Source organism: Triticum aestivum, chromosome 7A, assembly GCF_018294505.1.
Source record: "Triticum aestivum cultivar Chinese Spring chromosome 7A, IWGSC CS RefSeq v2.1, whole genome shotgun sequence".
Classification (NCBI taxonomy): domain Eukaryota; kingdom Viridiplantae; phylum Streptophyta; class Magnoliopsida; order Poales; family Poaceae; genus Triticum; species Triticum aestivum.
In genome coordinates, this window is record NC_057812.1 from 171,241,776 (window position 1) to 171,254,622 (window position 12,847).

The 12,847-nt window shown below is 45.2% G+C and overlaps 2 protein-coding genes across 6 annotated transcripts; both read left to right on the top strand.

Annotated features, from left to right (window-relative positions):
- The first annotated feature begins 961 nt into the window (after window positions 1-961).
- LOC123150154 (tRNA N(3)-methylcytidine methyltransferase METTL6) lies at window positions 962-5,980 on the top strand. 5 transcript variants are annotated; one of them, XR_006474984.1, is made up of 8 exons: window positions 962-1,410; window positions 2,302-2,411; window positions 3,588-3,796; window positions 3,874-3,962; window positions 4,200-4,302; window positions 4,386-4,528; window positions 5,199-5,356; window positions 5,688-5,980. XR_006474984.1 is itself a non-coding variant. In XM_044569964.1 (8 exons), exons 1-7 carry the CDS (start codon window positions 1,189-1,191, stop codon window positions 5,301-5,303), a joined length of 981 nt encoding a protein of 326 aa, XP_044425899.1. In that variant the 5' UTR covers window positions 962-1,188; the 3' UTR covers window positions 5,304-5,332; window positions 5,688-5,980. The 5 variants fall into 5 exon arrangements, 4 of the variants coding, with proteins under 4 accessions (XP_044425899.1, XP_044425900.1, XP_044425896.1 ...); XM_044569964.1 differs by having other exon boundaries at window positions 5,199-5,332; XM_044569965.1 differs by having other exon boundaries at window positions 5,199-5,332; window positions 5,802-5,980.
- A 4,497-nt stretch (window positions 5,981-10,477) lies between these two features.
- On the top strand, window positions 10,478-11,646 carry LOC123150155 (nudix hydrolase 21, chloroplastic). The gene has a single exon (XM_044569967.1). It carries the CDS (start codon window positions 10,570-10,572, stop codon window positions 11,422-11,424), a length of 855 nt encoding a protein of 284 aa, XP_044425902.1. The 5' UTR covers window positions 10,478-10,569; the 3' UTR covers window positions 11,425-11,646.
- Window positions 11,647-12,847: the final 1,201 nt, after the last annotated feature.

Genomic DNA, 12,847 nt, shown 5'->3' on the forward strand with positions numbered 1-12,847 from the left:
AATCTTGCTCAAACAAGAAAGTGAATGGTCAAACAGAGGGTAATGGATGGACCTTGCTAGAGTTAGCTCCACTCCAAAATCTCTACAAAAAATCAAATGATTAGGGTTGGCAGAGAGTGGAGAAAGCTTGGACGAAGTAGATCCGGAATAGAATGAACAAGGAGTACCCTATCCAAAGTGGGAAGGGGTATTCATAGATGGGGTTGGAAACTAGCCATTTTATGCGGAACTTGCACATCCGGATAGTCCGCCCTAAAGGCCCCGGAGAACACATATGTACAAATTGTACTTGTCTAAGTCTGAAATTGAAATTGAAAGCTGCTGGTAGAAAGGCAACATCCGAACAGTTAGGGCATCACCCCGGAAAAAGAAATGCAAACCGTCATCAATTGTCGAAACGCAAACCGTCACAAATGTGTGATGAAGTCGGCGATACATAAACCGTTGCAGCAACTCAGTAGCGGATACTGCAAACCAGTGATGAATTTGCCAACAGCCTTTATATCATAACAAATAAAAGTTAAAAAATATTACAAAGATAAGTTTATATGAGCAATATCACATTTGGCCCTCCTTGACTCATTGGGCCGGATCCGCTGCTCCAGCAACATGCCATGTGATCTATTGGTGTGTCCGGTTCCTCGATCTAACGGTTATCAAAATGAGAAAATGGTATTCCTTTGATTTACAAGAATTTTGTTAGAATTGTATATTATAGGATTCATTTAGAATTTTTATTTCTTCAAATCTCTTTGGTTTTTTTTTTGTGAATAAAAATCTCTTTGGTTTGTAAGAAAGGATTCATATTTCTATGTAGAATTTGTACTGATTCTTCACATTTCAAAAAAGAAAACTCAAACCTAATTAAAAGATTCATATCGTATAAATTGAATGACATTTTTTTTCCTAGAATGAGATGCATGACATTTCATTTCATATGACCCTGAACGTTTCACCGGATATGTTCTCGACCTGAACCTACCGATCTACTCCACTTGCTCTGCCCCCCACCTCCGACGCTCCTGCTCTCCAATCTTGGCCTCGCTGGCCGACGGCGCCGTTTCCTCGTTACCGCGCAGCCAGCCAGTTCTTTTCTCCCCTGCATCTCTTTAGTCCTCATCGCCGACCCAGCGCCGCCGCCCCCGATTGAGGCGAGTTCGGTCGCAGCGAAGAAAGACGGTGACTGCCATGGACGGGGGTGGTGAACTGGGGATCACCAAGAAAGAGGCGGAGGCCGAGTACCATTGCCACGACTTCGAGTGGGAGGACCTCCGGGCGGATGTGGAAGCCAACCCTTCCTTCTCCTACCACCTGTCCCCTTTCCCCACGACCACCGCCTCACCGCAGCCACCGTCATCGGAGGCCTGGAGAAGCTTCCACCGCCGCCACGCCTCCGGCAGGTTCTTCAAGGTTCCTTATTTCCCCTTCTCTCCTCGGCCCCTTGTGCGAAATACCTTCTTATTGTATTTCACCTATCAATTCGGTAGGTATATGAACTACTAGATCACATTGGTAGAGAATGTTCAGATTCATGGACTAGTGCAAGGTTGCATTTCTTTATCGGGCAAACGACTGCACTCCTTGGAGTTAAGCCGTGCAGCTAGACAAAGCACCATCAAAGTAACAGTGCATGTGTGCTCCACAAGGCGAGAGAAGGGAGACTAGATTACTTTCCTTCCCATTTTTTTCATGAGTGAAGACAGACTATAACTAAAGCGTCGAATGAGCAATTAGAATGAAACTATTTCCTGAGTAGCAGTGTTCGACACTCTCTACCATTATCACCAAATTCGCAAATACCAGAAGATTGTCCGTTTGTTCATTCTTATGGAATGGGAACTTTTACTAGGTGATAATGTATGAAGTGGCCATGTGGGTATACCAATATGTACACCAAGGACTCTCGTGTCAGCAGCATCTTGTTAGTATGGATCAAGACTAGCGATATTTATAGAGATACGGTGTTGCTATCTACAGCAGACTGAACTTAGGGGGATTGACAAAATACATCTTCGTTTAGCTTTGAAAAAATAATACGGTAGGTTTTTAACCACGGCTCTCATGTCGCAACCTGTGTGTTAGATGATCAATTTTGGTCTTGTGCATTTTTTTTTTCATTTTCTGCTTTTTGTTTACCCATAAGCTTTGGAAAAATCAAATTAAAGTGTTATACATCACCTTATTGATTGCTAGGCAAATATGTATGTGAACTAATGTAGTAGGACTTTGAGTAGGAAGAACTGACGAGTTCATATCATTTGTTCCTGCAAATCAATTTAAGATCCCATCTCACTTTGTTAGGAAAGAAGGTATTTGCTGAAGGAATTTCCTGAACTGCTTAACAGCAAAGGATGTGCAAAGGTTTTAGAGGTTGGGTGTGGGAATGGAAGCACTGTTGTCCCCATTCTACGGTAATGTTCTCGGATCTGTAATTTCATTTCAGTAAAATCAATCTATTGCTAATAGGTTCTCTCAATGCAGAATATTTATTGTATCATATTGCAGTAGTCTTATAGCCGCAAGCCCGCTAGCTTTGAATGTGACCATTTATCAAGGCACATGCAAAGATCGTGAGGGACGACTTTGAGGAAGAGGGAGATCAAAGTGAAGATTCAGGAAAAACATAGTAGATTCAAGAGGAAGGAAGGGGATTGGGGATGCAATTGCAATATTAGTGGTTCAGTCCAATACAACACACCATATATAAATAAAGAAAAGTTGCAGTGGGGCTTTGTTCTACTGTATAGCTCAAAACAAAAATACAATACACCGCCCTTGGCTTATACTGGTAGTCACTGCCTATGGAGCTCGAGCCATCCTTCCAAATTGCCGTGGATAGATGCTAGCACATCCGCCCACTTAATCAGCTCATGTTTAGTATTTGGTCCAAATTCTTTGGACCTGAGTGCACTGAACAATGACTATATCCCTCTAGACATTGGTTTAGCTGCTCTGTTTGGCAATCAAATTGAGGTGGTTAACAGAGCCCATCTGCAATTGAGCAGCTACTCTGTTTGGCTATCTGATATTGAGACTTGTGGGTTGTGGCGTACGATGAACCTTTTACGCATTTTGAGGAATGCTCAGAAAATCATGCAGAGCTGTCAAAGAGTATGCTTAAGGGGTGAGCAGTTATTAATAAATGACCACCAAAATCACAAGATGTTTGTTAGGCAAGAGAGGCCTTTCGATGAAGTAAATAGTTACTACTGTCTAGGTCCGGATGAAACCAGCAGAGGCTGCAAGATGCCTGTGCATATATGATCCTGAAGCATAACATTTTTGCGCCGTTCTTTGTTTGCCCACGACCCATGGTGCTTGAACTCTTATTATTTAATACTTCGGTGTGCCAACCCTGGCAATTCCCTTCCCTTTAAGTTTATTGCATGCAATGCGGACCTTTTCTTTTCTTTTTGCAGTTTGCACACTTACGGCACTGATCATATCTCTTTAAGGCATTTAGAGCAAAACACACGGATAGAATAAAGTTGCGAGTAGTCGTTGTTTCGTAGTCGATGAACATTTATTGTGAACACACAAGGACTATTGCTAATGATGATGACAGTCATAATGAACAATTTGTGCAGATGTAGTCCAAGCATCACTGTCTATGCTTGTGATTGTAGTGAAGACACTCTAGAGAAAGCAAATGAGATTGTGTGTAATACACAGGGGGTAGATGCCAAGGATAGGTTCCACCCTTTTTTGCTGGATGTTTCTAGAGAAAATTTTCCAGGTTGGTTGTTCTGCAAATGTTGTCAAAGTTCAGATGGAAAGGTTGTTGATCTCTCACCAGGTACTTTGTTTATATATTGTCTATTTCAAAGCAAAAAAATTGCATAATATTGAACTCATCTATGTCGCTCCTTCCAGATTCAATTCATCTTTATGTAAGGGGGAAAAACTCAATCTCGCTGAAAGAAGATCAGTGTTGTGTTGGCGGCATAGATTTTATCACCATGGTTAGTGAATTTTGTTCTACCATCTATCATTCTCCCTCCCTTCAGCCAGAGCATCTGCATCAGCATTAGATTCAGCTCAGTTATACTTTTAAAATTGACATCATGGTGTGATCGGATTTCTATTTGCAGAAGTTATAATAAATATTATAATTTTGGATGTATTAAATGGGAAATCCAAACCCTCATATTGGTGCCCACATCTATACTTGGTTAATAATACTGTCTTTTCGTTGACAGATATTTACGTTGTCAGCCATACCCTTCAACACAATTTCAGCTACTCTAGAGCGTTGTGTGTCTGTTCTAAAACCAGGCGGCCTTATTTTGTTCAGGGATTATGGTAACATCTCAGGCATGGTATTAACTTGTATAATTTACTTATAAACAATCCCTTCTTGACAAATCTTCTTGTTTCCATATTAGGCGTTTATGACATGACAATGCTTCGATTCTTGCCTCACCAAAGAGTGGGATTTCGGGAATATATGCGTGCTGATGGCACCTATTCGTATTTCTTCTCGTTGGACACTGTAAGAGAACTCTTTCATGCTGCTGGGCTACTAGAGGTAACTCTAAAATCTCAATGATTTAATATGGAAGGTTACTTTGAACAGTACTGAGTCAGTGGCACCTGCATCAGGCACATCAAGATGTCCATGCACAGGACAGTTTTATCTAGTTGCCAATTTCATTTCATCTATTCGTTTTATCTTGTAGAGTCGTTGTATTCAGTTGTCTTCTAGATATCTGTTGTTAGGGACTGGCTATTGAAATAAACCATTATCACAAGGAATATATTAAGTTCCTATCTGTCCCTATATACCACCACAGTAGGTCCAGGGTCACCCTGATCAGGCTTTTAGCATCTGAGCTATCCCTTTACACCCTCTGTGTTCCTTAATAGTATGCAACTGTCAGCGAACAATATAAGCATGATTTGTTGATTGTTCCGTATGTTTGCTGACATTATCTTTTGTGTGGATCATAGTTAATGCACCATAATTGTATGTCAAAATTATTCTTTATGCCTTAGTTTGGAGTTATAGACTTGTACTAAACAAAATATGGTTCCAATCCCAAATTTCATCTACAAGCTTCTAAAATTGCCCTGCTTTATCTAATTAATACTTAATCTTTTCATTTCCTTAATTTTGTTATTTGCTTCAGTTTCATTTTTCAATACGTGTCTACAGCTTATATGACGCTCACATGTATTTACTTATTATCTGTGTGCAGTTGGAGCTGGAATACTGCTGTGTCAGATCAGTGAATCGAAAGAATGGCAAGAACATGCAAAGGGTATGGGTGCATGGAAAATTTAAAAAACCCACAAGTCAATGACTTTGTGGTTCCTCGGATGTGCTTCTAATGTACGAATGCTCTGCCGCGAACATGTAAATTTGCGAATTTATATACATATGCTTTCACTTCTTGTCAATCATGGTTCCTTGATTTCTGCGGTGTGCTTCTAACGTAGAGATGGTATTTTCGGTAAAATAGCAATGTTTAATGAACGACAAATTTCTGCACCTAAATTTTGCACAGCAAGCATACCAATTTGCAAAATCAATTTTACTATACTAACCATGCATGTCATATATGTTGTGACAGCAACAATATATTTCTTTGTGTTACCGTCTTTTCTGATTTTATTAGTGGCAAATATCTGTATAGCAGTGATTATTTTGTTTCAACCATTGTCATTATATGCTTCTTTTATTGTAGAAACGTTGTGTTTCAACCACGACGCGTATGTGCTTCGGTCAATGTGTGCTGCTTCTTGGGTGGTTTCTTTTTCATCGACATTTCTATTAGACAGACATTATTTTGTTGCACCAGATTGCAGTCATATTGCCGAGGAGAATGCTACAATGCTGCAGAGTGCCTTTTGACCGGGAGCTTGCAGTGCATGTGAGATCTCCCATACTAATGTTGTAATTATGTTCTACTCCCTCCGTTTCTAAATATAAGTCTTTTTAATTATTTCAATATAGACTACATACGGATGTATATAGACATATTTTGAGTGTAGATTCACTCATTTTGCTCTGTATGCAATCCATATTAGGATGTACTCCCTCTGTAACCTACTTCCTCCGTTCCGAATTACTTGTCGCAAAAATGGATGTATCTAGATATATTTTAGTTCAAGGTACATTCATTTCTGCGACGTGTAATTTGAAACGGAGGGAATAATATAAGAGTGTTTAGATCACTACATGTTTAGATCACTAAAGTAGTGATCCAAACACTCTCATATTAGTTTACGGAGGGAGTATTTGCTAGTGGATGGAAGCAAATTGGCAGCATGTACGCAGATGTTATATGCATATATCAAGCATTGCAGCATTTTACACCGGTCACAAATTTCTATTAGATCGGAACAGAATTCAGTTGCTAGAACCTAGTCAGGCGCCCGCATGCCGACGCCATCCGTCTGCCGGCCAGTATTAAACACCTCTCCGCTTGGTTCATCAGTGTCCGCTGATTAGTCTCACTGGTCTGTGATCAATATGGTGTTTAATTTAAGGGTCGGCGTTGAAGATACCCGCATGTCATTTTCGTTGGCAATTTCTCTTCCAGCAAACGTTAAGCAGATATTCATGTCCTTTTTTATACGATCAAAAATTCTTCGGGGAAGAGACTGTACGTATGTTCTTCACGCTTAGCCCCTGTTCCGATGGTGCGTCTAGCATCATCGGAACACGTGTGATTGTATGTTTTCATGGATCTCGCAGGATTTGGTCGGCGGTTGTTTTTGATGGATCTGCTCGGATCCGGTCTTCGTTCGTGTGTCTTTATGTTGAATCCTTCCGATCTATGCGTCTTTTCGTTGGTGGCAGTTGCTGTTCTGATGCACTAGTCCTATGGAGTTTTAGCATGACGACTTTTCAAATGTCTACTTCAACAAGTTTTGTCCGGCTCCGGAGGTGGAGCGGTGATGACGACGGCACGTCTTCGGCTCACTTCAGTGTTTATAGTCATAACTAATTAGCCTAAGAATTTAGATATTATCTTTTTTATTTTTTGATGTTCGTTGTATTACCCTGACGGAAGATGAATATATCAAGAGTTCTCTAAAGAAACCTGCAAAAGGAGAAGAGTTCTCTAAAGAAAAGAGACGGTGCGTCACTGTTTGTGGGCGGTGGCCCTGCCGACGAGACGTCGGCCGTGGCTCTCGACCGGACCGAGTGTCCTACTACTACTAGTAGTACTGTACCTCGTAAGCGGTGGCGAGTGCGAGAGGGCGTGGCGTACTGGACCACAGCCAGAGGGACCAGATGACGCAGATCGGACACGGCGCCGCTGTGTCAACCACAGCCACGCACCTGCGCACGGCCCGTTGTACACTGCGTGAAGATGAGCTGTGGATTTACAAGCAGACGAACGAGTCCAGGTTTCTTTACGAGCGAGCGTGTCGGCGGTACGGTCTTTCGGCCGTGAAAAACAAAATACGCTTCGCAGAAGCAGTGGCCTACGGCCTGCCTGGCACGTCCGTGCACGGCACCACCTCTGTCCATTTTATTTTCCTATCCTATGACGACGGATTTACTTACTTTATTTAATCCTACCCGTCAGCACGCGCAGCGGTGCTTCTGCCGGTTTATTATAACCGCGCAAAATGTCGAGCCGTCTCGTGGTTGGTGACGGCCCTAGCCCTAGGGCCTAGGGATCGGCGGTGACGACGGGGTGATCAATTGGGTGGTCGGCGGCGTCGTCAGAAAGTCGGCCGCCGCCCGGCCCATGCTCCCATGTAACCCCGTGCTGCCCTGCCCGTACGTCAGAAGAGAAGAGAAGATGAGATACTTTACTCGGCCATGCACATGCATCTTACCTCCGGGATGATTAATGTATCACGTCATTGGCGTGGCACGAGGCAGCGGCGTCCCGGGTCAGCGCCGGCGACCTCCGGCACCGACCGACGCGCGCACCCACGTCAGTCAGTCTCGATCGGATAGTCGGATAGATTCCGCAGTAATCCACCACCGACCAGCAAAAGCAGAGCGGCGCCGCCGCGCGCGCCAGGGCCAGGCAGTGGAGGCGGAGCGCCCCGTGCCACGCGTGCGTGCGCGCTGCCGTTGCCCTCACGGCCACGCGCTCCGTCGTCGTCGCCTTTCGAGTTTCAACCGAGACAGCAAGCACAGTGGTAGTAGTATCTCTCTCGCTCTCTCGGACCCGGTCGCAGCGTGCAAGTTTTTTTACCGGCGCCACAGCCCACCGGAAAAAAGCTGAGCTTGACGTGTACGTGTACACACTGACCACAACCTCCACTGTAATGATCGAAGACCGTATGTAACCTCCACTGAGGAATGATGAAATTAGGTTCCGGTTATAGAATAGGACCTGGAGCCTGCCTGGTGCTGGTGGGCACCTAACGAGAGGCGACTGATAAGGGCGAACGGGCGATGGAAAAGATGGACTTTGATGAACGTGGGCGCTACTACTACTACTAGATTGTTTAGGGCATCGTCGTGTGTGTTTTAGCAGTCGGGCATGGGCTGCGCGACGGGACGGGCCGGGACGGGAGTAGGAGTGGAAGAAAAGAGTGGGGAGCGCGTGCGCGGGGGCTAGGCGCGTGAGGAGTCCGACGTGAGCGCCGTCCGGGAGACTGGAGCGGGAAGGGGAGGGACAGAAGCAGCTGCGAAGCCGGAGATGCTCCAGCCTACGCGCTTGATTCCCACTTCGTCCGACCTCCCGCCCGCTCGCGTGCGCGCGGTCCATGGACCGCGGGGCCTTGCTGGCCGCAGATAAGGATTCAACGAGGAGATCCTGTGCGTTCTATGGTTGACAATTGATTGTAGCCGTACTAGTACGTGCTAGGTAGCCTAGCCATAGTGAAAGTAACTTAGGTAGTAACTTAACACACTCCAAGACAATTTTACTTATGTGGCAAGTATTTAATGATGAGAAAGGTGTTTGGAGTAACATAGGTGGTGTTTAGTTCTCTAGTCCTAAGACTTTTTTTAGTCCCAACTAAAAAGTCTCTAGTCCCTAAAAAGTTCCTCCCTGTTTGTTTTCAGAGACTAAAAAGTCCCTAGTCCCTTCCTAGAGGTTATTAAATGACCATGTTGCCCCTAGTATATAGAAAAATAACAATTAAACAACACCATGGGATGGCGGGCCAATGGGTGCATGGAGGAGCATTATTGGAAAAGTCTCAAAGAGACTCTCCTTGAGAGTCTTCTTCATTTAGTCCCAAATGCCTAGTTTAGTCCCTAAAAAGTCCCTCCCGTTTGGTAAAAAAATCTTTAAGAGGGACTTTTTCTAATCCCTACACAAAAAAGTCCCTTGAAACAAATACCCACATAATATGTTACTGTAACATAGCGCTTTTCGAGGCAAAATAAATCTATAAGGTAATAAATGAAACAATCTATGACACTACTACTATGATACTTTGCACTATGAAGGTAGTAATTTAGACTAGTGGCATATGCATGACACTAGTATAAGTTACTCCCCACTATGACCAGCCTTACGGAAATGAATTTGTCGCACTTTTATGGTCAGCTTGGCACCACAAAATGGAGTATGTCTATATACATTCGTATGTAGTTTTTATTGAAATATCTAAAAATGACTTATATTTAGGAACAGAGGTAGTGCTAAAAAAAGAGACACTAATTACTACAACCATCTCTTTTCTTGAACGCGGTCAAACGCCTTCGTAGCCGGTGAAAACGTCTCCTCCCACTAAACACACATCATCAGAATACCTGAAAAAAATACAGAAAAATACGAACACCAATGTCAAGTAGGAGTATATGACTTGAACTCCGGTGGACTGGAGATACCGATGTCCCTCTGACCATCCAACCACAAGGTGGTTTACAATCAATCTTAAAATGCATCTTGTCTTGCAAAAAGATAAAATATGTACGTTTGACTTTTGATCACAACTAATTAATAGGAGGAAAAACATTTTAATTTGTTTCATAATAGTTGTAGCACTTGATCTCTCATGAAAAGAAAATACCTTTACAATATTCGATGACTAACTATCAAAGTTGCTCGTCGCAAAATCCAGAATAACATCTATTTTGGAATAGAGGAAATATCTTCGCACTCTACCTTGTGAACGCCTTAGGTCTTTTAGTATATTCACTGAAAAAGTTTAATTAACAATCAAGGACTCAGAGCATTCCCATGTATAATTTGGTGTCTCGTTCTAGAAACCTTTTCATGGCAAGAGATTTCTAGAAACCTTTTCATGTCAAGAATCAAGCGAACTTGAAAAGACCTGAAGTAGTACGGAGGCATGGTTTCAACTCTCTGGGCCTCTTTTCTAGAGCAGTTCAGCTCATCACTGAATAACTCAACTTATGAACAAGCATTTAGGTTGTATTCTCCTTTTCATCGTGTAAACGCACGTCATTTCCATGGCTTCTAGAAAAAAAAGGCACTGCCATAAATAGTTGAACGGCCAAAGTCAAATACTACTCTAGATCAAACCGGTGGGAGCCCAAACAAGCAAACTTTTAGCTGGAAGCTCGTACACATCCACCACCAGAACCTCGAACCGCTGCCCAAACGAGGAGCATCACAGGAACAGAAGCCAGATAGATAGATAGTAGATAGATAGATATTCACACGCAACGCAGCGCCCATGCACCGCGTCCAGGCGCCACCTGGCCGGGCGTATCCATCCTCCTCCTGCCCGCCTTTTGTCCCCGAGCTGCCCCGCCTTTGTCACGTTCCCTCACTCGGCAACGACGCTGCCAACCACAACCACCACCGGAGAGGCCCACCGGAGAGGCCGCGCGTGCAGATCCTATTAATAGCCCGGCATCCCCGCCCCCATCTGGCTCAAATCCATCCAGCTCCAGCTCCTCCTCCCACCGGCAGATCCAAAGATAGCGCCACCGGGCCTCCATATTTCAGACAGAGCCCCTCTCCCTCCTCCTCCTCCCTCCCCGTGGAGCTCCAAGAATCATCCGACGACAGCACCGGGCGGGTCATTGATCGTTGGATGGCGGCGATGATGGTGGCGGCGAGGCAGGGGCGCGAGCTGCAGCGGTACAGCGCCAGCACGGGCGGCCGCATCGTCGTGGGCTGCATCCCCTACCGGGTGCGCGACGACAACGGCGAGGTGGAGGTGCTGGTCATCTGCTCGCGCAAGAAGGGCGCCAGCGCGGGCGTGCTGTTCCCCAAGGGCGGGTGGGAGCTGGACGAGTCCATGGACGAGGCGGCGCGCCGCGAGGCCCTGGAGGAGGCCGGCGTGCGCGGCGAGACGGGGCCCAGCCTCGGCCGCTGGTGCTACCAGAGCCGCCGCTACGAGGCCACCTACGAGGGGTACATGTTCCCGCTGCGCGTCACCGACGAGCTGGAGCGCTGGCCCGAGATGTCCGGCCGCGGCAGGACCTGGGTCACCGTGCAGGACGCCATGGACCGCTGCCCGCACCTCTGGATGCGCGAGGCGCTCCAGCGGTTCGCCGACCGCGTCGCCGACGCCGCCTTGTAGGCGCCTCTCATCGATCGTTCTTCTCGCCGGGCGCGCCCGCGCGTGCTCCCCCGCCCTACGGTTTGTGCCGGCTGGGTTGGGCTCGACCGCGCGGCGCTGTGGCACTAGCGGTCAGGTCACAGGAACCAGAGCATTGTACTGTGACTCCTGTACATTCATTTGCTTGGGATTCGACCGGGCATGTAAATCTCACCCACTTCGCCTAATGTTTTGAGACCATAATATAGGGACTGCTAGCCAAGAACCATAACTCGGTTTATTGGAGTCAGAATGACCGTTTTTTCCTCTCCATGAAACTGACTTGAGTCAAATACATTTAATTTTTTGATAATTACATTTGTTGCAAGCTTATATTGTAGTGCCTTGGAATTTTGAAACAATCAAATGGGGACAACAGCACGGGCCTACCTTATGCTCGACATCTTAGAACATCTCTAGCAGACCCCGTATAACGTCGTGACTTGCAAAATAACCGTCAAAATACGGGTCTGCGCGAAAAATCCTGCCCGACCAGACACCGCAAACGCGGCCGATCCGTAAAAAAATTTGTGGGGCGTGGCATAATTCCCGTCCCAACCAACGAAAACGCGGGTTCCCCCCTCGACCCGTCGGCGCCCTGTATATAGGGGTAGCGGTTGGCGGTGGTGGTGGTGGTGGGGGGGGGGGGACACTTCAGCCTGCGCTTTTTCCCACTGATAACCCACAAGTATAAAGGATCGCAATAGTTTTCGAGGGTAGAGTATTCAACCCAAAATTATTGATTCAACACAAGGGAGCCAAAGAATATTCTCAAATATTAGCAGCTGAGTTGTCAATTCAACCACACCTGAAAGACTTAATATCTACAACAAAGTATTTAGTAGCAAAATAGTATGGAAGTAACGGTAACGGTGGCAAAAGTAACAGTAGCAGTTTTGTAACAGTCGTAACAGTGGCAGAAAAGTAACTTAGCAAAGATCAATATGTGAAAAGCTCATAGGCAATGGATCAATGATGGATAATTATGTTGGATGGCATTCATCATGTGATGGTTATAACATAGGATGACACAGAACTAGCTCCAATTCATCAATATAATATAGGCATGTATTCCGAATATAGTCATACGTACTTATGGAAAAAAACTTGCAGAACATCTTTTATCCTATCCTCCTGTGGCAGCGGGGTTCTATCGGAAACTAAGGGATATTAATGCCTCCTTTTAATATAGTATCGGATCAAAACATTAGCACTTAGTGAATACACGAACTCCTCAAACTACGGCCATCACCGGGAAGTGTCCCGACTATTGTCACTCCGGGGTTGCCGGATCATAACACGTAGTAGGTGACTATAACTTGCAATATCGGATCAAGAACACAAATATATTCATGAAAACATACTAGGTTCCGATCTGAAATCATGGCACTAGGGACCTAGTGAC